The sequence below is a fragment of the Phyllobates terribilis genome, unplaced genomic scaffold (genome assembly GCF_046119375.1).
Source record: "Phyllobates terribilis strain yellow unplaced genomic scaffold, ASM4611937v1 Scaffold_3__8_contigs__length_932513732, whole genome shotgun sequence".
Lineage (NCBI taxonomy): Eukaryota > Metazoa > Chordata > Amphibia > Anura > Dendrobatidae > Phyllobates > Phyllobates terribilis.
Genome location: NW_027362763.1, coordinates 836,489,843 through 836,514,996, shown reverse-complemented (window position 1 = coordinate 836,514,996; position 25,154 = coordinate 836,489,843). Strand labels below are relative to the sequence as shown.

General features: G+C 42.7%; 1 protein-coding gene across 3 annotated transcripts in view; it reads right to left on the bottom strand.

Annotated features, from left to right (window-relative positions):
• RALGAPA2 (Ral GTPase activating protein catalytic subunit alpha 2) overlaps positions 1-25,154 on the bottom strand; it is a 330,418-nt gene that overhangs the window by 202,357 nt on the left and 102,907 nt on the right. For all 3 annotated transcript variants that reach the window (XM_073672456.1, XM_073672457.1, XM_073672458.1), the window contains 3 exons: positions 16,391-16,584; positions 15,170-15,268; positions 13,501-13,656 (listed from right to left, as the gene is read on the bottom strand). In XM_073672456.1, coding sequence (XP_073528557.1) covers positions 13,501-13,656; positions 15,170-15,268; positions 16,391-16,584 — 449 coding nt within the window. The remainder of the gene's footprint in view (positions 1-13,500; positions 13,657-15,169; positions 15,269-16,390; positions 16,585-25,154) is intronic.

Below are 25,154 nucleotides of genomic sequence, written 5' to 3'. Positions count from 1 at the left end.
ATTTTGCTCATTATTGGCTCCAAAGCTTTCGGCAATTACACGGAATGAAATGGTACGAAGAAGGAAGGGTGCGTTCTGCAAGCATTTCCATTGTTTACATAATTGCACAGCTATAATTTAGTGCTTGTGTTGTTATGGAAAGGTATTAAAGAGGAGGGGGAAAAAAAAAATAGAGCCATTATGAACCATTTCCAATCTAAAATGAAAATTCTGCCCTGGCAGAAATAGAAAAGGGACCCTAGGTGTGCCAGCTTAACATGATTAACAGGGTGGCTGAGAACAGATTTAACCCCGTACACTCTGCTGTCACAGCTGTAAGATGCCATTGAAGACCGGCGAGGAGTAAAGAGACCTCTGTGGAGAAAATGCAGCAATTACTGCACGGACTTTTAAAATCTGCAGCGTTCGCGCACAAGATAATCGAAGGTGTGCATACTAATAAAATATGGAGAGTGAAAGGTCAAAGGAAAATAAATATGCAACAACGGGACTAATTTTAACTTGACATTTTTGCCAAGGGGGAAAAATGATTACTGCAGTGTAACCGAATACGTCTTTAATCTGTTTCTCAGAAGCATCACAGACTGTTCCCTTTTTTAATTAGAATTATGGAAAAGGTATTTAACAAACAACATAAAAGCCTTGTAGGTTCATAGAATCTTTACTTCAGGGAAAAAGGACATAATATTGACAACTTGAGAACAATTATTACATTACATGACAATTTTGTACACCACTGAGCAGGGATGTGGAGTCGGAGCCCATTTTGGTTGAATCGGAGTCGGTATAAAATGGACTGACTCCAACTCCTAAAATATATAATAAATTGGGTACAGTAGTTCAATGCAGTTTGTGAGGAATATTTTTTCATAAGAATTTGGGAAAGTTATGAAATGTCCTATAAATGTCTGACCTATTCCTGATCTAAGGGTCTAGACTTTTAGCCAAGATGAATCTGTGCTACAGTAAATTTATCACTTAAACATGAGCCGTGTATGAGGGAGTCGGAGTCGTGGAGTTGGAGTCATTGTTATGGAAATTGAGGAGTCGGAGTCGGAGGTTTGGCTGACCGACTCCACAGCCCTGCCACTGAGCAAAGTCTTGAGCCATAGATTCATAGAAGCTTACTTATGGGAAGAACTTGGCTGTAATATATGTGGAGATTCTGAAGAGCCTTGTGCCCGTGGAGTAGCGGTGGGTCAGGCCCGTGGAGTAGCGGTGGGTCAGGCCCGTGGAGTAGCGGTGGGTCAGGCCCGTGGAGTAGCGGTGGGTCAGGCCCGTGGAGTAGCAGTGGGTCAGGCCCGTGGAGTAGCAGTGGGTCAGGCCCGTGGAGTAGCAGTGGGTCAGGCCCGTGGAGTAGCAGTGGGTCAGGCCCGTGGAGTAGCGGTGGGTCAGGCCCGTGGAGTAGCGGTGGGTCAGGCCCGTGGAGTAGCAGTGGGTCAGGCCCGTGGAGTAGCAGTGGGTCAGGCCCGTGGAGTAGCAGTGGGTCAGGCCCGTGGAGTAGCGGTGGGTCAGGCCCGTGGAGTAGCGGTGGGTCAGGCCCGTGGAGTAGCGGTGGGTCAGGCCCGTGGAGTAGCGGTGGGTCAGGCCCGTGGAGTAGCGGTGGGTCAGGCCCGTGGAGTAGCGGTGGGTCAGGCCCGTGGAGTAGTTGTCTCCGATTAAAAATAAATGGAGGGTATGTGCGTATGATTGACCAATGCTTCATTCACATGGGGCTCTTCATTGGTGCGGTTCACATATATATGGAATAACTTCCAAACTCAACACAACCCCTTTAACTTTGTAAAAAAAAACAACTACATAATGAATAAGACTTAAACATAAAAGTCACTTTTAGAACCAACTCTAATAGTGACAACCATTGCATTGCAATGTGTTTTTTTCATGAGTCCATTTTTTATAGTGCTCTAATAAAGGACATGATTTTTGTGTTTCACATGGACTTCCTGTAGAAACGACAACAAATGCCACAAATACAGTGAGAAAACGTGGCCTAATGGAAGAGTACAGCAGTGTAGATTCAAAACTAAATCTTGCGGCCACTGAGAGGTCGGCGTATCGCACCCAAGCCCCCAGATGTAGTGGGGGGTAACATCATAATGGTACGTTCTCGCAGTGGTGACCTTTCCTTTTGCCAAGATTTGTATTACTAGTATTAAAAGGAAAAATTCAGTCTCTCTCAGATTTACAAATATAAAGCTTCGGACAGCTGCTCTTCATTCGCTCCACAGCAGGGAACTAGAAACCTTCACTTTTTAATGAAATATGTGGTGGATTTGTCATTGGGGTGCCATGAAGAATTGAAAATGACAACTCTGACACATTAGCACTAGCCATACATGTACTCGAAATGTGTTAATTTACAGACATTCACTGATTAACAAGATAATGTCTAATAACACTCTTTGGGCACTTTGCTTGTCAGAACTACTAAGCCGAAACCATGAGCAGCCAGGTATCTGTGCTGCTGCTTATATTAACTTAAAGGGTAATTCCCAGCTGCAAGATCCTATCCCAATATGTAGTAGGTGTAATAATAATATTAGCAAATATCTTCAATTAGAAACGTACTATAGGTTTTCTGATTCGCTATGTCCCTTTCCTCATGTGCAGGCATTGCAGGACAATATTCATGGTTACGACCACTGATATAGTGACAGTTACCTAGTTGCTAGTGGTCGTAACCATGGATACCCAAGGTCCTGCAATGCCTGCACATGAGGAAAGACATAGAAATGTAGTATAGTTCTTCTGATTCACTAATTAGAGGTATTTATTATTATTGTTATTATTAATATGATAATCATAATAATAATAACAATAATAATAACAACAACAACCTACTACATATTGGGATAGGATCTTGGAGATGGAAAAAACCCTTTAAAGCAAAAAAAAACAACAAAAAAAAAACAAAACACTTTGTTTTTTGTTCAACCTATGATTTTCACTTCTCTATGAAAGAGGACTTGTCATCAGGTCAAGAGTGGCCAGTTTTTGCCCTTATTTTGTTTTCGTTGCCCCACTGAATAATACATAGGGGATGATTCAAAGCTTTTTTTGCCAGATTTCCTCTTGAAAAGCAAACAAAACTTTGAAAAGTTGCTTTTTTTTTTTTTTTAATAAAAAGACGTTTGGTGCGTTCACGCCATTCTCGCCCCAGCTCCAACAAAGTAGGTGGGGCGTGGTGACCCGCAGTCATCAAATTCATGACGAGCAGCATGGTTCGCTCTGCCACAAATCTTACTCTAGCAGGGGCTTCAGCAAGATTTGTGGAAAGGCGCACACCACTACACGCCTCACCCAATTCATTAAGAGGTGTTAGCCTCTTAACGAATCAGGAGCGTCTGCTACTAAACGATCCGATCCTCATCAAGAACAGGGAGAGAATTGCCCCCATTGTCATATTTTTTTTTTTTTAAAGAATCCACCATACAGTTCCATAGATATGGGCCTTTTTATTAAGTGCTAACTTGTATAGTTTTTTTCGAAGGGGTAAAGACCATAAAAGATAGCACTTAAAAAACCCATATCTCGTACTGTGTGGCAGATTAAAAGAAATATAAAACTTTAATGGGAGAAGCGAGAACTAAAAGAAAAAAAAAAAAAAAAAGAAAAGAAAACCAAAAACTGGCCACTTTTGAATTGGTGACAGGTTCTTTTTAAAATGTATTGTTAAAAAGTAATTGTAAAGAAATCCAGGCAAACACATGAAATGATATTGTGCAGCATCTGCTGCTAACGACCCCGTAGCAGTAAACATGCCCCCGCTAACCCTTCCGCTACAAAGAGAACTATGTAAATGAGGAAAGTGCTGCCTATCATCTTACTCCTCCACCATATTGAAGCATACTCATGACACGCAGGCGAAAACCTAATAGCTCTTTACTGGGACCATCTCCATCTGCTCATAGGACATTCTTCCAGTGTCGCCTTTCAAGCTTTTACAAAGTGGATTCTTGAAGGATTCCACAGTAACCTCTCTTGAGCTGCATCATTTGCACACCATGGCAATATCGGCACAACTACGGAAAGCACATTGGGGCAGATTTGTAATTGCTCCTCTATGGCATATACTTTATTTACTATTATGTCTGTATACCACAGTTTGTTCCCTGCTCAAAAAGGCTGTGGCTTTGGAAAGAGGGGATATCTTTCCAAAAAAGGCACATACATTAAAATGCGTCAAGGAGCACCAAATTATTGCAACTAAGCCGAAAGGTGGTGCGAAGTTTCACAAAAGTGTCTAAAGATACACCAAATTCTTCATTCAGCACAAACTGCGGAGATAAATTTGGCTAATTTTTAGACTGCAAAGTTTTGAGGTCCCAATTCATCAAAGCAATTTTGACAGAATCCTGCTTTGAAAAACTGCAAAATTTTAGCAAAACTAGGAGTTGCGCAAAAATGTAGCACTTTTTGGTGTTTTCAACATGGGCGGAGCTATAGCGAAACGGGGCTTTGACATCACAGCTGGTCTTAATCATATCCAGCTGTGGTGCTCCGTACAGGGGAACGCACCGTGAAATCATGAGAGGCTTGTACACCTCTTCAAGAATCAGGAGCATTTGACTCCACCACGACCCCTCATGAAGACCGGAGAGAAAAATCACTCATCTTGATGAATTGGGGTCTAAGTGTCCATTGCCTAAACATTGTACCAAATGACAGCTTCAGCTCTGCTCCTTCTGTGTAGGTGACACCTGCACTTATATGTATGGTACTTTTTTTTTGCTAAAGAACTTTTTATAAATATTAATAATAATTTTGAATATCTCAGAAATCCCCATTAAGATTAAGAGTTGACGATTATTCAATCTGGCTCTCTTGTCTACGTTTCCCCTAGCTGTTACAGGGGGCCTTACATTAGCCGTCTGGACGCGACGGATTTTACAATAGATGTCCACGAATAAAAACATTGAGTTATAGACGACATCGTATGACCACTATAGAGAACTACATCCAGAACAAGCTGATTAGCATTCATGAGTCTGAAGGCTGCATACTCCAGAGCCGTGGTCCTGCACACTATGCCCAGTAGCACAGGCAGGCCTATTGGTCATTGTCATGGCTGAGTGGTCCAATATGACTGTGGGAATCTTATTGCATTGCTGAGCTACCCGAACATATTCAATGATGCTAAGGATTCATCTCATCAGTGACAACTATGATGAGAACTTGATATACATTTTTTACATTTAATTATTTATTATTATAGCGCCATTTATTCCATGGCGCTTTACATGTGAAAAAGGGTTATACATACATGAACTATTACAAAGATCTTTAACAAAGCGTGATGACGACTGGTACAGGAGGAGCGAGGACCCTGCCCGCGAGGGCTCACAATCTACAAGGGATGGGTGAAGATACAGTAGGTAAGGGTAGAGCTGGTCGTGCAGCAGTATGGTGGAGCGGTGGTTACTGCAGGTTGTAGGCTTGTTGGAAGAGGTGGGTCTTCAGGTTCTTTTTGAAGGTTTCTATGGTAAGCGAGAGTCTGATGTGTTGGAGTAGAAAGTTCCAGAGTAGAGGGGATGCACGAGAGAAATCTTTTATGTGACTGTGGGAAGAGGAGATAAGAGGGGAGTAGAGAAGAAGATCTTGTGAGGATCGGAAGTTGCGTGCGGGTATGTAACGAGAGACTAGGTCACAGATATAAGGAGAAGACAGGTTGTGGATGGCTTAGTATGCCAAGGTTAGGGTTTTCAACTGGATTCTCTGGGCAATGGGGAGCCATTGAAGGGACTGACAGAGGGGAGAGGTTGGGGAATAGCGGGGGGACAGGTAGATTAGTCGGGCAGCAGAGTTTAGGATAGATTGGAGGGGTGCGAGAGTGTTGGAGGGGAGGCCACAGAGCAGGAGGTTGCAATAGTCGAGATGAAGATGATGAGGGCGTGCACTAGTGTTTTTGCATATTCGTGGCTGAGGAATGTGCGGATCCGGGAGATATTTTTGAGTTGGAGTTGGCAGGAAGTGGAAAGGGCTTGGATATGTGGTTTGAAGGAGAGTTCAGAGTCCAGGGTTACCCCAAGGCAGTGAGCTTGAGGGACTGGGGAGAGTGGACAGCCATTGACGTTGATAGATAGGTCAGATTGGGGGGATGAATGAGATGGTGGAAAGCTGATGAATTCTGTTTTATCCATGTTAAGTTTTAGAAATCTGTCAGAGAAGAAGGATGAGATAGCGGACAGACATTGTGGGATTTTGGTTAGTAGGGAGGAGATATCGGGTCCAGAGAGGTAGATCTGTGTGTTGTCGGCATGGAGGTGATAATGAAAGCCATGAGATTCTATGAGCTGTCCCAGGCCAAAGGTGTAGATGGAGAAGAGCAGGGGTCCTAGAACTGAACCTTGCGGGACACCGACAGATAGGGGGCGAGATGAGGAGGTGGTGTGTGAGTGGGAGACAATGAATGTCCTGTCTGTTAGGTATGAAGAGATCCAAGACAGGGCCAAGTCTGTGATGCCGAGAGATGAGAGAGTCTGTAGTAAGGGGGAATGGAGAAGGGAATAGGGAGGAGATATCGGGTCCAGAGAGGTAGATCTGTGTGTCGTCAGCATATACTTTACTACATATGTAGTAAATATAAGATTTGCCATTAGCCACCCTGTAGATTAGGTCACAGGTCCTAATGAACCAATAGCCACGCAAGTAGAAATTGGGGACCAGACTATCTAAGCCCTGGCTGCCAACTTTGAAACAATGAATGGCCAAGATGGCTCACGGAAAAGCCCTGATGTTGTTATGGAGTCAGAGTTGGGGAAATGGAGGAGTCGGAGGTTTGGCTTACTGACTCCACAGCCCTGATGTGGCCGGCTCATTAATCTGTCTCTACGGTTCTATGAAGACGGAGTCATTTCACCATCAATGTTTTGTCCATATTTTTGAATAGTTTTGTCATTTTGATAAGGTCTACAAATCTCACCTTCGTCCACATGTGTGTGAATACAGGTCTTTACATTTCTTCGGAAACCAAAGTAAGTCCACATGTGACAAACGGAGCAGAAAAACATCCAACAGGTTTTTGCCACGAAGAAACAGAAAAACCTGCAATGAACTGGCATGTAGAGATGTCGTGTATTTCGCCACGTTTTACCCTATTCATTACAAAGGGCGTAATCTGCTTAAGAACCTACAACATAAATTAACATGCAGCATATTTAATATTCACACAGCATGTCAATTTCCATTTTTTCTTTTCATTTGTACAGAGTGTAGATTAGATGAAATCTCACACGCTTTGCTGGTTCGGGAATGCACTGCATATTTCTACTTGCAAAATATGAATAGAAAATCCACAGCGTTTTGCCCTGTGTGAACATGTCCAAATTGGTAGATCAACACAGTAGGGAAAAAGAGAGCACCAGAATATTGGCTGATCCCTTTATAACAAGATATAACACAACCAGGTAATCTGCCCACCTGAGCGAGACGTGTAGGCACAGCTCCTGGGCTGGGGATGATGAACTCAAGGATGATTGAAGGAAAAAAATTCACGGTTTTGAGCTGCGCCAACCAAAATGATCATCCTTTTTCCAATATATATAGAAGCGTTTTTTTATTCTACACCGGTCTGGCGTCTTCTCAAATGTAAAAACCAACTTTCGGTTGTTACACTTGAGAAAGACGCCAGACCGGGGTGGAAAAGTGTTGTGGAATAAAAACCGCTTCTTTATATATTGGATCAACATTTCAGTTAAAGCAGCCCAAAACTGTGAATTATCTTTTCCTTCAACATATCTAAATTGTCAGCTGACCAGTATTGTCTAGTGACGGTCTAAACTGAAAAGTTATCAGAATTCCATGGCTATGTAGCTGAAGAGAACTGTTTAGTACCTGCATACACCCTACTCTCGCCCCAATAACTCAGCCGTCAGCGCCAGGCTCTGATCTTCACCTGAACATATTGTTGAATCGGCAGTAACAGCTAGAAGCCTAATCATGAGCAGATCGCAGGATGGAGACCTGAGGACCTTGGGTAAAAGTTCAGATGAAAAAGGTCAGGACACTCGTTCTAGAGACTCGAGGAACGCTGGTGATTCATGCCAATGCCATCTAGAATACTTGCAATACTAGGAAAGGAATTGTACATTACGGCAAAACAACAATTAGAAAGCTGGTTAGAAATGTCCTTCATTAGTGAATGTTTATCTCTGTGTACCATCTGTATTTCTCCTTACAATGCAATGAAATGATTGTTTTTATCTTTTATGTATTAACATCCTGATTCAAGCAAAGTCTTAAAAAAAAACAACACTGGGTAGAAAAACCAAATCCAACAGCGCCATCGTGTGGCATCCTCCAGTCATCTGATCATTTCCAAAAGTTTTGGTTCTTCAGATTTCATTCATACAGATTTCTGACTTAATTTAAGAAGAAAGATTTATATAGTACAAAAAAATAATAATTGGCACCAAAATAATCATTTTTGATTGTAAACGGGAAAACACTCTGCATTCACACATCCATGTGTCACAGTCCATGATTCAGAGACCAGCCGCGCATCTCCCGCCCTGAACTCTATAGCCTCATAGGCATCTATTTCGTTGTCACGTTTGGGTTAGAAAAGCCACCGCCAAACTGTGCATGGCGGCCCGTACTCTGTCTGCCATACAGTGGATCCAGCCTAAACGTAACCTTATCAAGGGTATGGGGTGTGCAGGCTCTCCCACTTTAGAGTGTCTTTCTGTACAGGCTGCGGATTAATGTGTTTGGTCACATGCGCGTCATGAAGTTGTATTCTCCCTGCAGCTTGTCGCATTGTGATCACTGCCCTGCTCCCGGACCGATGGCTTGTTCTGTACACACATGCTGCACAGCAGGTTGTGCCTGTATTGGAGAGGGATTACAACGCTCTCATGGTATAGGAACGAATCCTGCACCGCACTTATAGGAAGCGAGAAGCTGCAGGGAGAATAAAACTTAGATTTTCTCCCTGTAGTCACTTTTCTGGTTACTGTGCTAGACATGATTTAAAAAAAAAAATGAACCTGCAGATTACCACAATATCTGCAAGTAAATAATTTTAAGAAGTGACACGTTCCCATAAAAGAGAACTTATCACCTACAAAATATGCTGAGTTCAATACCTTGTAAAAATCCATCCACTCCCGATTCAGCCACACTTTTCCTTTTTGTGTTGTGTCGCTCCATTGCAGAGATAATAACATTCATTGCTTTTGGAGAGCACAATGTGAAATCTCAGCTTGTAGTGCAACTGGGCATTACGTTTGGGGCGTACGCTTTTAGAACTCCCAAATCGCTGCTCTGCAGCATCAGAGAATGCTAGATCAGCGGCTGATCTGTTATTGGAGGGAGGGGTGAAGGTGCACACCCCCAGAGAAGATATAGCGCTTAAAAAGCAATGCATGTGAATATCTCTCTAATGAAGAAATGCAGTGCAAATGGAAAAGAGGCAGAATCAGAAGAGCTGAGGGATTTTTTTTTTACAAGGTATTTAACTCAAATGTTTTTGAGAAAGTAACAGGTCCTCTTTAAAGTTAGCCTATGGGGAACTGAAGCATGACTGGTGGTAAAAGTTATTTCTAGTGACATTTTCCATCCACAAAATCTCAGAGGCGCTCTTTGAGCAGATATCCTCTTACCCAATAATATAAGGGAAAATCTCCAAAAGTTTGTCTAATCATAAAGGAAAAGGATAGGAAGCAGAAAACCCCTTCTACTAACAAAGCATATAGTGTTGCCCACTTTTCCCCAATCCCTCTGAGCAGTACTTTTCACAGCAAGCATACCTGCACTTCATACAGCCATTTCCAAATCACACTATTAAATCAGGACATGACTATTCTTACATTTTCTCAGCTCTTAAAACATTCAGCATATTGGCTTCTCCGTTAAAAGAGATCATTATGACAGCCGGGGGCAACATAAGCTGAAATTGTAGGACTGTGCATTTACCATCTACATGTAATGGAAAGTGACTGATCAGAGCGATTCTGCTAAAATCAAAAAAATCTTAGCATCCTTTCAGCTATTAGATTTAGCTCTAAAAATTACTCCTTTGCATCTGAAACTTTTCTCTACTTTAACTCAAAATAATCATATCCAAAAATAAAAGGTCACAAAATGACACCGTGCTTGTGAGTCCTCTATACAGGAAACCGTCCAAAAGCAATGTTTATGAGGGAATATATGCTTTATCCCAAAAGGAATGGACATTTGCTATCCTTCGCTGTCAAAGTATTCAGCAATACGGTGTGCGCCTCCCCCTGGCCCGCCTGCATGTGGTGGGCCGCACCTCCCCCTGGCCCACCTGCATGTGGTGGGCCGCGCCTCCCCCTGGCCCGCCTGCATGTGGTGGGCCGCGCCTCCCCCTGGCCCGCGCCTCCCCCTGGCCCGCCTGTGGTGGGCCGTGCCTCCCCCTGACCCGCGCCTCCCCCTGGCCCGCCTGCCTGTGGGGGGCCGCGCCTCCCCCTGACCCGCGCCTCCCCCTGGCCCGCCTGCCTGTGGGGGGCCGCGCCTCCCCCTGGCCCGCCTGCCTGTGGTGGGCCGCGCCTCCCCCTGGCCCGCCTGCCTGTGGTGGGCCGCGCCTCCCCCTGGCCCGCCTGCCTGTGGTGGGCCGCGCCTCCCCCTGGCCCGCCTGCCTGTGGTGGGCCGCGCCTCCCCCTGGCCCGCCTGCCTGTGGTGGGCCGCGCCTCCCCCTGGCCCGCCTGCCTGTGGTGGGCCGCGCCTCCCCCTGGCCCGCCTGCCTGTGGTGGGCCGAGCCTCCCCCTGGGCTGCCTGTTTTGACGCGTTTTTGCCTGCGGATTTGCCATGTGTTTTTTCAAATGCATTGTACAGGCAAAAATGCATGCAGAAACGCACAAAGAATGGACATGTTGCGTTTTATTCCGCAAATGAAATCCGCTCAGGAAAATTCCTGATCATGTGCACAAACCTTGCAAAACGTCATAGGAAGTCATGGGATAAGGTATGCAATGAGTTTCTGGCCCATTTCCGAGCTGAAAAAAAAAATGTACCAAAAATGCACTGTGTGCACATAACCTTAGAAGAGAAAGCTGGGCTCTGATTGGTTGCCATGAACACCAAGGCCAGTTTTCCCTGTTAGTTTCGATAATTGTGGCCCCCTAGACTTTGCCATTATTACATCTGACGGCCTCCAATGTTGCACATTTCTACAAGACTTACAGCCAGAACAGAAGCTAAACAAGCGTCTCAGACATTTGTGGAATATCCAAAAAATTAGGCCATAAATGTGTGTAAGATATGGGACCCATCCTAGGTCCCCAAATCCTCATCTCAAGGATGCGTGGGTCCATTTATTCACTTCTATGGGAGGGCGGAAAGTGTGCATGACTAAATTTATGGTGCAAGACAAACTCACCAATCATGTCAGACAGAGCTGGGGACCATCAGGAGAAGATAGAAGCCATTTTTTGCCGCTTCCATTTTCTCTTTCATCGTCTATGCAGCACTGAAGGAGCTCTATACAGAGAACAAAAGGATTGGTGCTGCCTTTATTGGACTTGGCGGGCAATCACATGGGTGTATGCCCGGCATAGCAGAACCGGTGAGGTGTGCATCCTCGACCTCCGCTCCACTCATTGAGAATGGTGGAGAAGCAGATGTCAGCACTCGGCTAATTCCGACAATGCTGGACAATGCAAGCAGCGGAGGCCGAGTATGTGCGACTTTACTCCATTCAGGACAGGGCCCTACAGAACCCCATTCTTGGGACTGTAAACGATCTCATCAGACCCCAGCAATCAGCGTATTATCCTCTATCTCTATCACCCATCCTCTATGGATGGGTGATAACTTGCGATTTTGGGAAAACAACTTTAAGGCCCTTTAAAGTCTGGTCATTAAAAGGGTTAAACGTAACTATTACACTTATTCCTTCCAGCTTACATATACCCCGTACTGCAGGAAAGCAGGGGCAAAGCCGTCCTGAGCACGGCCCGTCACTGGCGCTGTATTTAGCAAGGAGCACCGTCACTTATGGGAGCTGAGACTTCTTGTTGTCTCCTGGACTCTGAACACGAGAGATCACATTATTACCAGCACAGGTTATTCTGACCTGCATTACCAATAAAGGGCTCCTTCATGTATTTTTCGTGTTCGATGACTGGGAGACAAGGAGTTTGACACTGTGCTACTTGAGTGACTAGTTGTGAAAGGCTTATTATGTTCTGGTAGGAAAACACATATTTAACCTGTTCACTATGGTGGCCATGTTAACCCCATACCATCTTGTACTAAATACTAAAATTGCCAATTGCATATTTGGAACAAAAAGTGAAACACGACACCACCTGGTTACCGTGGATCACCCAAAAGGACCAACTCCAACAAAAACATTTGATAGACAGGAGGAAACAAGGTTATAATGGTTTAAGAAGCAAAGTTTATTCAACATAATTTTAAAATTGTACAACAGATAGAAAGAGAGAAAAGTCCACCACAGAATTCAGCCCCATATACAATGCATAATGTAACAAATAAATAGCATGAGCCAATAGTAGTATGGAAAGCGAGCCCCGTCCCACCACGATGGGACCCAATATAAAATATATAGCAAACTGCCCAATGGCCAATAATCAAAGCAAGTGCCTAAGCAAAGATATGAAAAGGGTAAGCAGCAGGGGAAAACCTTACTAGTGTGGGGCTGAAGGCCTAGGCGGACTGGAAAGGATGATGGACTGATAAGCCCAACGCGCGTTTCACGTATTCCCAGTAACGCTTTCCCAAAGGCAAATTATGTTGAATAAACTTTATGCTTCCTAAACCATTATACCATCTTGCACTAGTAGTCACAATAAAAGCTTGATTTCATGTGATACTGTGCCTGGCATAAGGTTAAAGTGCCCATATACCTTCAGTACTTGTCCTCCTGACCTCCCCTTACAGGCATGTAACTTCAATAGAGAGGGGAGGAAGCCTCTGCCACTACTTATGGTGGCTTATCTCCCCCCAAAGAACAAAGGATCGGACATGCTGAATTCCAAAATGTCTGATCCTACTTTCCCCAACATCATCTTGAGAAGGGAGGCCCCCATACATAGAGGAAAGTCAGCTGGTCCTGCTGAAATTGCTGGGTTTGTCTGACTTTGCTCGAATGTGTATGGGCACTTTTAGGCTGTCTGAAGACTTGTACATTTTTCTTGACGTTATTGGCCAAAACAAGTTTTGGAAATGCATAAAATCATGTCAGGTTAGAAAATCATTATGGCCAACAGAGGCCGGTGATACCACTCAAGAAAGTCTTTGGTTTAGTGCTAAAATTGTGCTCAGTAGCCAGGAATTTTTAACAGCCTTTGATAAAATCATCCAAAAATTACAAGGACCCCTCAATCCTTCGGATACGTCTGTTTTAGGAAATACTTGTATTCCTGGAAAACATTTCAATTCCTCCTGGAAGTGTATTAATAAACTAAAATACTCAAACACCAATGACGTCTCTGTGTAAGCATGCTGTGCAGAAATAAATGACGCCCTGGCACTGAGCACAGCATATCAAATGATGCGTGCGACACCTACCTGATCCTCATGATTAAGGCCATTATGGAGGACAAGGTAAAAATGAACCAAAACATCAGAGTTTGGTAGGACATCTTGGCGTCTTGTCATCATGCCACAGATCAGCTTGTACGCCTGCAGTTTGCCCTCCTTATACTCATTCGGCAGCGTAGTTGCCTGTTTGGAAAACAAGGGGTTATTTTTTTTTATTATTTACAAGTAGAGATTACAGTAAATTACCCCCCCATTTAAATGGTCACTGAGACAGAGATTACAGAGTGGGGATGGGTCTTTGTCTCTCTGCTCCTGCGCTCTACATACAGGCATAACAGAGGAAAGCTTTCATTTCAGTAGAAAAAAAAAGTCATTGGACTACAGCAGGTGCAGTGCATGCTGGGAACTAAGGGTTCCAACACCTGTAGTGCTGGCAGAACGATAAAGAGAAACTAGTCCCTGAACATATTACATTTATATTGGCACCAATAGCAGTTTTAACTTGTGGTAAATGAGGTCAGCAAAATCATGCTTTTCTGCTGGTTTGGTATACCTGGACATAAAATATCCAGCACTCCATGAAAGGACTTCAAAAACTTGTAACTTTTATTTTAGGAAACTACAAATCAACATAAAGGCAGTGTATATTGAGAAAATATGCATCTGTTCAATTCACTGAATAGACACTGCAGGTTCCTAAAAATTATGGGCAGCTTGGTAGATCAGTGGTTAGCACTGGTGCCTTGCAGTAATGGGGGTTTACATCCCACCAAGGACAACAACTGCATGGAGTTTGTATGGGTTTACTCTCACACTCCAAAGACATAATGATAGGGAATCTAGATTGTGAGCCCCGATGGGGACAGTGCTGATAATGTCTGTAAAGCGCTGTGGAATTAATGGCGCTATATAAGCAAGAATAATAAATATATAAAAGTTACATGTTTTTCAAGTCTGTTCACGGAGTGCTGGATATCTCTTTTATGCTTTTTACCTACATGCTCATGAGACCGTGCACCTGGGCAAGGAGTAGATTGTAAGACAGGTGAGCTGGACTTTCACTTTATTACAGTATAAATGGACAGTAAGACTTTAGTTTATAAATAGTAATGGTTATTAAGCCCTTCCGGCATCATGATGAACCAGTAAGTCATGGTGAAGAATAGGGGTCAGGTGTATGGAGCAGGCTCAAGAGTTGGGCCTGGCACCATGCCAGGGGCCAGCTGTGATATACAACTGGCATCTCATAACAGCAGCGATCATAGCTTTCTCTGATAACGGCATTTAAGTAATCCTCCTTGAGATTGCCATGGACGCCTCCATGGCTGCCATATTGGTACTCCTTTGAAGTCCGGCCACAGGCTATATCCTGCAATTTGTAAAGCTGTATATACACACACACACAATAAAATACATGTCCTGATATATATTCTGTATGTACATATGAAAATATACATGTATATAAAAATGTGTAAGCGCCTATGTCTGTAAAAGTTAGAAGTTCAGTTTATTAAAAGGTAAAATTATTATACCTGTACAATAAATGCACAACCCCCCCTCCCGAAAAGCCAGAATCACCTTTTTTAAGTCATCACACCCCAAAAGAACACAATAATAGGCATTTTTCGATGACATCTAATCTTTTTACATTCCTCATAGCAAAATGCAAATATTCTTACAATAAATCACTACTTACCTTAAACAGCCAGGATGCAAACATCCTAAGAGGTGGGATCAAAATGGGAGGTGGAGGGGAAGACTGATTGTCCAGACTGATAGATAGATTGTCTCTGATCTGGAATAAAATATAAATCAAAAGATATAGATATTTTTCTGTTTATAAAGTTTTCATCCCTCACGGGCTAGTGTGTGATGCAATACTGCCACCTACTGTCCATATTTCATAGTGCAGTTTACAACTAATAGACAAATGTAAAGGAGTAATCTCCAGTTTGGAAGCAATCACTTATACACAAGATTGAGGACAACGTACCGATCACTGGGGGTTAAACTGCTGGTTCCACCACCGAAGCTGATGTGAATCGGAGAGGTGGTACATCATGTGCACTGTCGCTCCATTCATTCTTATGGAGTGCCAGAGACCAGCAGAGCACAGAACTCCGCTATCTCCAGCAAGTCCATAAAGAATGCATGACTTTGTTCCCGGGGTAGGGGTCTCGGCACTTGGACCCCCAGAGTTGGGGACATTATCCCGTAATCTATGGATTACTTGAGAATACCCCTTGGAGGCAAGTTGTGATGTTTTTTAATAAAGTATGTAATTAATCAAAGAGTATATTTGTCTTAATCTTTATAGGTGTAAAGAGTCCTTTCAAAAGGCCATAGGATTTTTCATTACGGCTTGTTATAAAGACCTGGAAAACTTCTTTAACTGGAAATTATACCTAAACTAATTTATCATTTCTGGCATAATGGCAGAATTTGAGTGCTACATGTAGAGGCTGATTCATCAAAGCTTTTTTGCACAATGCAAAGTTGTACAAAAATGTTGCAACTTTTGGCGTTTTCGCGACAGTATCTAGCAGCTCAGCTGAAATGGGCTGCGGGGGAGCCGGGTTGTGGCCACACCTGCTGTGTTTCTTACGGCAGAAATGCTACTCCAGTCTCTGACTGGACTAGTATTTCTGGCAAGGCGCACGTCAATGATGAGACTATTGAGAGGCTCTAAACTCTTGAGAGCCGGCTAAACATGATATGTTGCCAGAGTCATTTTAGTCAATATGTGACAGCCAGTAAAATATTTTTTGAAAAAGGTAAATGTGTCATCACATTAGGCATTTTGGTAGGTTATAGTCTTATTTACCATCGGAGCATTAATTAAGGACAGTAATCCAATCCATTGCTTTTCTGACGCAGATTTCCTATTACATATTGCCCGGGTGCTCCGGAGTCCTACCTTAGCCAGCTTATACCACAACTCGTACAGATAGCCAAACACCTTGGCATGGATTTTGGTGGACTGGATTGTGTTCACATCTCCGAGTATTCCCAAGATTCTTCTCCACAAAACAGCTGCGGAGTCGGGATGCCAGCCAGAGAGGTTTCCGCCAGCGATTATGCTGCAGTCCCCAGCAAGACACTCACTGCTGTCTGGAAGAAAAGCAGAGTCATAATGATAAGTATGAGGTGTATAGCACTCGCCCAAAATACCTTCCAAGCACTAAGTACTGGTCTATAAACCCCACACCTGCCCGGCAATTCTTCACGAAACATATAAATACTGAAGACAAAAGTACAAGTTTATTATTACCACTGTGCAAACATCCGCTTAGGAAATCCCAGCTCTGAAGGCCGGTCGGGATGATGACAATCACTGTACTTGTGTGCGAGGCAGGGACTGTTACACAGCATTTACTGCAATCTAACCAATGATGCTAGATATGGAGTCCTCTGAATACTACATGAGAGGCTGGGTTCACAGTTGTGTTGGAGCCTCCATTAAAATGACTGATGCCGTAACTAAAACCAAATGGACCCCCATTATAGTTAATGCGGTCAGTCGGGTTTCAGCGGTGTCCATCATGGATTACATCCATTTTCCTGATCTATTATAGTGACTGCTAATGCTAGCATGAACTTAGCCTAAAGGATTCCCTTCTTCCTCCACAGACACCATTAGGAGTCCACTCATCGAGGTCAGTAATGGCTGTACACATCTATAAATAGAGAGTGCCTTCTAGGGGAGGCTGTAGGCAAACATTATTAATCAAAGGGACAGTGCCATCTCAGTGATGGCATACTGCTAGGATATAGTAATATCTAATTATCGGGGAGACAGCGATAAAGCCTCATCATTTTCAGGATCTGTGCTCCAGCGGTCATTAAAGATGACCCATCACTTCCTAGGGAAACTTTATTAAGTAAAAGGAAACTAAAACATAAAACTTCCTCAAAACTATTTATAGTTAGTAAAAAATGTCCTCATAAGTTTATAACTAAAAGCTGGACCTTTAAGACAAAAGATGCTAAATTCAGGCTCTCCACTGTCTCACTATCCTGACAGCTCTGTGAGACTTCATGTCTCTAAGCTGGAAGATATCACTGTGGGGGAGACTGTGTGCACACATAGGGGAACTCTGTGCTTTGGCTCTTTCTCCTACTGGATCTAGCAATATATGAAGTACAATGGATTTCTGCTTATTACAGAGTGTTAGGAGAAGGGGGAGGCAGGAAGAAACCGTGACAAATGTAAAACCTGTCACGGCTCCTCAGTTTGTGAACTTTGTGTGTATGAAGTGAGATTCAGATAAGCCATTTAGGTGCAGCTATGTGTCCTAAAACTAGAAGAACCCTTTAGAGGCAACCATGTCCTTCAGTTTGCAAATGCAAATGCACTCTTTGGAAGCAGCTGTGTCCTCCTCATTTATCTGGGCTGGATAATACAAAGGCACATCCTATTACATTGCTGATGAACAGCAATATTTTATATGAAGTAAAGATTTGAGCTAGACGAAAGGTGAGGAAAAACAGATTTTCCCCATTTCCTGATTCGCAACAAACTGGAATGGATTGGTTAATTTACACGGTTTGTACTTCACTTTTGGCAACTTTATGAGAAAAATTGGTGAATTGATTTTCTCAATACATTCTATAGAGCAGCAATTAAAAAAAAAAATACACAGCAAATCATGTAATATCCGAGCATGAGGCTCCATTTACTGTTCAGATGTGGTATAGAATCTGCTCCCCCTGACTGCGGGCATCTCCAAGAGAAGAGACTCTCACCAGACTGTGTGCTCATTCTGATAAAATGAATGTAAAACTTGCATAAGGCTATGTGCCCACAATGCAGAAATGCTCCGGATTTTTCCTGAGCGTTTCTGCATCTCCCTGGCAGAAAAACCGCATGCGGATTTTACATGCGTTTTCCTGCCAGGGACATTTTCACATGCGATTTCGCATGCGGGTTGTCAAGCGCTTTTCCAAGCGATTTTAGCATCACTAGGAAAAGTGGTTGACAACTTGGTCACACTATATAAATTCATGCAACTGGCATGGATTTATATAGTGTGACCAAGATAATAGTTTAAAAAAAAAAAATGGTAAAAAATAAAAAATAAACATTATACTCCCCCTTCAGATGGCCCTTGGTCTCCTTCTCCGGTCCGTCCGGTGTGTTGGGTGGCTTACCGCGGTCTAAAATGACCTTCCATGAATAGCTCTTGCAAAAATTAAGAGATCACTGCAAAAATTTTTCTCTTTATAGGTATATTTTTGAGTAAAATGTACATTGTTGTTTTATTCAATCAACTACTGACAACATGTCTCTGAAATTCAAAGCTAAAAATTTTGTATTTATTTCAGCAAATGAGAAATTGTCAAAATAATAAAAAAGAAACAGTGTTTTCAGACCTCAAATAATGCAAAGAAAACAAGTTCTTATTCATTTAGAAACAACAATGCCCATATTTTAACTCAGGAAGAGTTCAGAAATCAATATTTGGTGGAATAACCATGATTTTTAATCCCAGCTTTCATGCGTCTTGGCATGCTTTCCACCAGTCTTTCAGACTGCTGTTGGGTGACCTTATGCCACTCCTGGCACAAAAATGTAAGCAGTTCTTCTTTGTTTGATGGCTTGTGACTATCCATCTTCCTCTTGATTACATTCCAGAGGTTTTCAATGGGGTTCAGGTCTGGAGATTGGACTGGCCATTACATGGTCTTGATGTGGTGCTCCTTCATCCACACATTGATTGACCTAGCTGTGTGGCATGGGGCATTGTCCTGCTGGAAAAAACAGTCCTCAGAGTTGGGGAATATTGCCTGAGCAGAAGGAAGCAAGTGTTTTTCAATGATAACCTTGTATGCGGCTTGATTCATATGTCCTTTGCAAAGATTAACCTGTCCAATTCCAGCCTTGCTGAAGCATCCCCAGATCATCACCGATCCTCCACCAAATTTCACAGTGGGTGCAAGACACTGTGTCTTGTATGCCTCTGCAGGTCTCCGTCTAACCATTAGACGAACAGGTGTTGGGCAAAGCTGAAAGTTAGACTCATTAGAGAAGATTACCTTACTCCAGTCCTCTATGGTCCAATCCTTATGGTCTTTGGCAAACTTCAGCCTGGCTCTCCTTTGCTTCTCAATGATGTAAGGCTTTTTTCTAGCTTTACATGACTTGAGGCCTCTAGGAGCCTGTTACGAACTATTCTTGCCGTGCACTTCACCCCAGCTGCCATTTGCCATTCCTTTTGTAGGTCACTTGATGTCACCTGCGGTTGCTGAGTGACATGCGAATAAGATGACGGTCATCCCGGTCAGTGGAGAGTCGCTGTCGCCTTCTGCCGGTCTGTAGCTTTGTTGTCTCCAATGTCTGCTGCTTGACCTTGTTGTAATGGACTGCCGTCTTCGAAATTTTAAGGGTGGAGGCAACATGACGCTCACTATATCCCTCTGCTAGTAAAGCCAGAATTGAACCCTTCTTTTCCTCACTCAAGACTTTTCTTTTCAACTCCTTTGGCACGGTTAAAAGTTATTTTTTCATTCAAATTACTTTTGGGCTATTCCTAGCACTTGTTTTGCCATCCAGCTTGTCCTATTGCAAGAGGATTGTGAAGACCACAGCAGGGTTTTATATACTTTCCCTCGTTACATAAGATTTGGTTCAGATGATCACCTAATCAGAAGCACATTAAGTAGAATGAGGTGGACTTTGGTTGGAATTCGTCTGACACTGGAATGGAATGGCTGTCAGACATGTAGAGATGGGGATTTTTAGAAAACTGTGCAGTGGTCTCTTAATTTTTGCCAGAGCTGTATATACATACATATAAAATTAGAAAAAACAGGCAGCACTCCTAAACTTAAAGTGAAAAAAAAAACGTGGCTTTACTGGTCTATTAGCAGTAACGTTTTGGCAAACGTTACTGCTAATGGACCAGTAAAGCCACGTTTTTTTCACTTTAAGTTTAGGAGTGCTGCCTGTTTTTTATCATTTTCGATTAGTGGAAGGTTCGGACATCACCTTAACAGGTTTTATTGCACTCGGCTTCTTTTGGTAGTGCTGCCAAATTTTGCTGCAAGAATGTAAGAAGTGTATATCGGAGACGAAGTCTATGTTCACATGGAGGTTTTTTTTTTCTTTTGAGGTGGACAATCAAAATATTTTTCAAGCTGAAACCGCTTCAGGAAGCGCTCCTTTTCGGAGGAGATTTTGTTTTTCCTGAAAAAGCTTTTGAAACAGTTTTTTTTTTTTCATGAAGCATTATTCTGCAGTTTTTTGATTGGACAGTGCCTAGTTTTGGTGCATATTCCAGCAAGAAGCAGTTCAAAGAAGTGGCATACACCTTGTCTTTTTTTCCCAGCAGGTATTTTTGATAAATCTCTTCAAATGTTAAGAAAAAAGCTTAAAAAAACAAACAAACAAACAAAAAAAAAAACCTCAACATAGATTTCCAATATACAGGAAAAGGAATAGGTTTGCAGGCCTTTTTGAAGAGGATTTGGAGCGGATCTGCTAAAAAAAACACCTCTCAATGTGAACATAGCCGAAAACTGGTAAGTATTCCAAGCTCATAACTACCTTTGAATTATCAGCCACATGCATCTTCAAGAGGAGCCTCTAATATTCCAAAAAATGTGGTACCTATGTGTTGTATTGACCAGCAATCGTGGAATACTTGGCTGAAATCACTAGACCCCCACCAGAGCTCAGTAAGTCGCTTTACAGATCAGACATTGTTTCTAGAACAATAGCTGAGCGCTGCGTCCGTTTTCCACAGATCCTACTTGCCAGCTGAATGTGTGAGAGTTGAGTCTCTCTGGAAACATCATTTCAGGAGCGGAGACTCCAAACAAATCCTCTCAGACCATAAAGGAGTTTGGTGTCTTCTCCAACAATGAGGTGAAACAAAAACGAGCCATGAATGTGTAGATGCTCCTACATGTGGGAGCAAGTTCCAGCTTTGCATTTGCCAGTGCCAGAATGAATAAGATAAGTGGTATCTTAAATGCTATAGAGCCGTGCCAAGAGCATGACAATGGAAGGATTCCTATTGACAGAGCGGCCGACTGCCGACGCTTTGCAGCCTCCTAGCACCTGTCTCTTCTACCTTACACTTTCCTATTAATGAGCGAAGCGGAGCAGCAGCTGCTTAGGGTAAATTAAACTGCGTATCTAAGGGGCTCGGCTCCGATCTATTGCATACAAGGAAGCGTATGAATATCCACAATGCAGATAAATAGGACCGCCATTCATCCTGCAGGTTACAGGAATATAAGAAGCTGGGCAGCAAAGTGCACATTAAGGAGAGATAACAGAGTCTATGTCAACAGTGTCACTTAATGGGTTAAATCAGGATCCATGGATGGTGTGTGCGGGAACACCTGCTGGCAGCTGCCGGTCTCCGTCAGGAGGCAAGTTGTGACTCTGCACAAAGCGCCTGCACTGTACACCTTCACAGTCCGGGCGGAGGCAGCGGAGCACGCCGGACACAAAACAGCCTTTGTGCATTTCATTTTCCTTTTTTCTTATTACACTGCAAGTGCAGCAGGATTTATTGAGGCACGTGCTGTAGATCCCCCAAAGACCCCTTGAATACTGTCTACTACATGATGTGACAGAATAATACAGTACAAAACCAAGTCAATAGTTTTCTGAGGATGTTCAGGAAAACTGCATATAACCTATTCCTACCTTTAGTAGAAGCTCCTTACATTTCCATATAATTGTAAGTCATTTAAATGGCTGTTCCCATCCCACAAAATGATGGCAGGAAGCTAGGATATGCCATCACTTTATTATCAGAGGGGATCTCATCACTGACACGTCTACTATACTTCTACTATACTTGGGGTAACTTTGGAGCCCTTCTAAGTTTTTCTGCCACTCCACCAAGCTGCAGTTTAGCAAATTCTTACACAGAAGAGCCGGTTTAGGGCTTCCTATGCACAACAGCTTTAGTTAGGCTGGCTTCAAATCAGCGTATACAAAAATTGCCAGATTTTCATCCAGTATGTAATCAGTATGGCATCAACTTTTCACAAGGGCAGTTATTAACATTTACAGGACAAAATGCTTTGTTGAGAATTGCAATGTATCCGTAAAAAAAGTGGATGCCATACAAATTATGCATACTAGATGGTTTGCTTTTTTTTTGCGCAGGCATACATTTGAATGGATGAGTCTAAACCAACATTTGGAAGAAACTAGCGCATGCTTCCAACAAACAAAATAAACCACTCATCTGTCCTGCTCCATTGAATATCATTGATCTGAGTGAGGTCCATTTTTTTCACGGACAACACTCACAACGAAAATACGGTTGTGTAAACTTTGCCCAAGTAAAATCTCCTTCACATGTTTAAACACCTACGTGAAAACATGGTACTGGTGTAATCAGTGTTTTGTGTCAGTGTGCCATCAGTGTATGGTCCATGTGTCCGTTTTTACCATCAATGTGCCATCAGCGTTTTTCAAGACTGGATAAAGAAATAAATAAATTACCAAGCTTCTCCTATCCATTACAAGGTTAACTATGGACAGCACACTGATGCCATCCATGTGCTGTATGTGTTTTTCACGGACCCATAGACTTGGTGTCACGGGGATACTGCAACAGAGGGGCCAGTAGATCACGGCGTCTAGTTACACGAACTCCTGCACTGATTAGAACTACTTCACCATCCTATTAACCACTTCGCGCCAGAGCCTGTTTTTGCCTTCGTGACCGGGCCAATTTTTTCAATTCTGACCACTGTGACTTTATGAAGTAATTATTCTGGAACGCTTCAACGGATTCCCCTGATTCTGAGAATGTTTTTTCGTGACATATTGTACTTCATGATAGTGGTAAAATTTCTTCGATATCACTTGCGTTTATTTGTGAAAAAAATCGGAAATTTGGTGAAAATTTTGAAAATTTTGCAATTTTCAAACTTTGAATTTTCATGCCCTTAAATCAGAGAGATATGTCACACAAAATAGTTAATGAATAACATTTCCCACATGTCTACTTTACATCAGCACAATTTTGGAACCAAAATTTTTTTTTGTTAGGAAGCTATAAGGGTTAAAAGTTGACCAGCGATTTCTCATTTTTCCAACAAAATTTACAAACATTTTTTTAGGGGCCACATCTTATTTGAAGTGACTGAGGGGCCTTTATAACAGAAAATACCCAAAAGTGACACCATTCTAAAAACTGCACCCCTCAAGGTGCTCAAAACCACATTCAAGAAGTTTATTAACCCTTCAGGTGTTTCACGGGAATTTTTGGAATGTGGAAGAAAACAATGAACATTTAACTTTTTTTCACAAAAATGTTACTTTAGACCCATTTTTTTTATTTTCACAAGGGTAACAGGAAAAAATGGAATACACAATTTGTAGTGCAATTTCTCATGAGCGCGCTGATACCCCATATGTGAGGGAAAACCACTGTTTGGGAACACGGCAGGGTTTGGAAGGGAAGGAGCGCCATTTGACTTTTTGAATGTAAAATTTGCTTGAATAATTAGCGGATGCCATGTTGCATTTGGGGAGCCCCTGATGTGCCTAAACAGTGGAAAAAACCCACAAGTGACACCATTTTGGAAACTAGACCTCTTAAGGAACTTATCTAGATGTGTGGTGAGCACCTTGCACCCCCAGGTGCTTCACAGAAGTTTATAATATTGAGCCGTAAAAATAAAATTTTCACATTATTCCCACAAAAAATGTTTTTCATTCCCTAATTTTGCATTATCATAAGGGTAATAGGAGAAATTGCACCATGGAATTTGTTGTGCAATTTCTCCCGAGTATGCCGATACCCCATATGTGGGGGAAAACCACTGCTTTGGTGTACGGCAGGGTTCGGAAGAGAAAGGAGCGCTATGTTGGCTGGGATAGGCAGCAGACACCATGTCACATTTGAAGAGTCACTGACATGCCGAAACAGCAGAAACCCCCACAAGTGACCCCATTTTGTAAACCACACCTCTCAAGGAATTCATCTAGGGAAGTAGTGAGTATTTTTTAATTTATACCATTGGGCAGTGAAGAAAACAATTATATTTTTACCACAAAAAAATGTCAACCTCAGATTTTACATTTTCACACAGGGCAATGGGTAAAAATGGTGCCAAAATGTGTCACACAATTTCTTCTAAAAGTGGCAATACCCCATATGTGGCTGTATCGTACCGCTCAGCCATACGGCGAGATCTGGGAGGGACGGAGCGCTATTTGACAATTGGAGAACAAATTATTGTAGAATAGGCATTTAGATTTGGGAGCACAAAAATTTTCTGAATTTCTTTTGGGGGGCAAGGGCCATTTCGCTTTTCCAGAGCCTTTCTGCTACCAGTAACTTGGAAGTCCCTTATATTTTTAACAGGTGACGGACCTGAGTGGGGACTAGCTGTTTTTGAGGACTGAGTTGAAGCTTTTATTGGGAACATTTTACGTAACATTTATCAGGCGCTCTAGGCTGAGCACTTACATCGGGGTTTCCATCTAAATTTCCAAGTGATGTAATTCAGATGAAACCCCTGCGGGATCCATTCACTGTCATGAGGCAGCAGATTTACTCTGGACTCCGTCTGGCCTCTGTTTAGCGGTGTCCTTTTTTTCAGAAGTGCACAAAGCTGTGGCCAACCGCACTTTTATGCACGCCTAAAATAACTGACACCGTGGGATCACAGGCCAGACGGCATCCACAGTGGCCTATATCTGC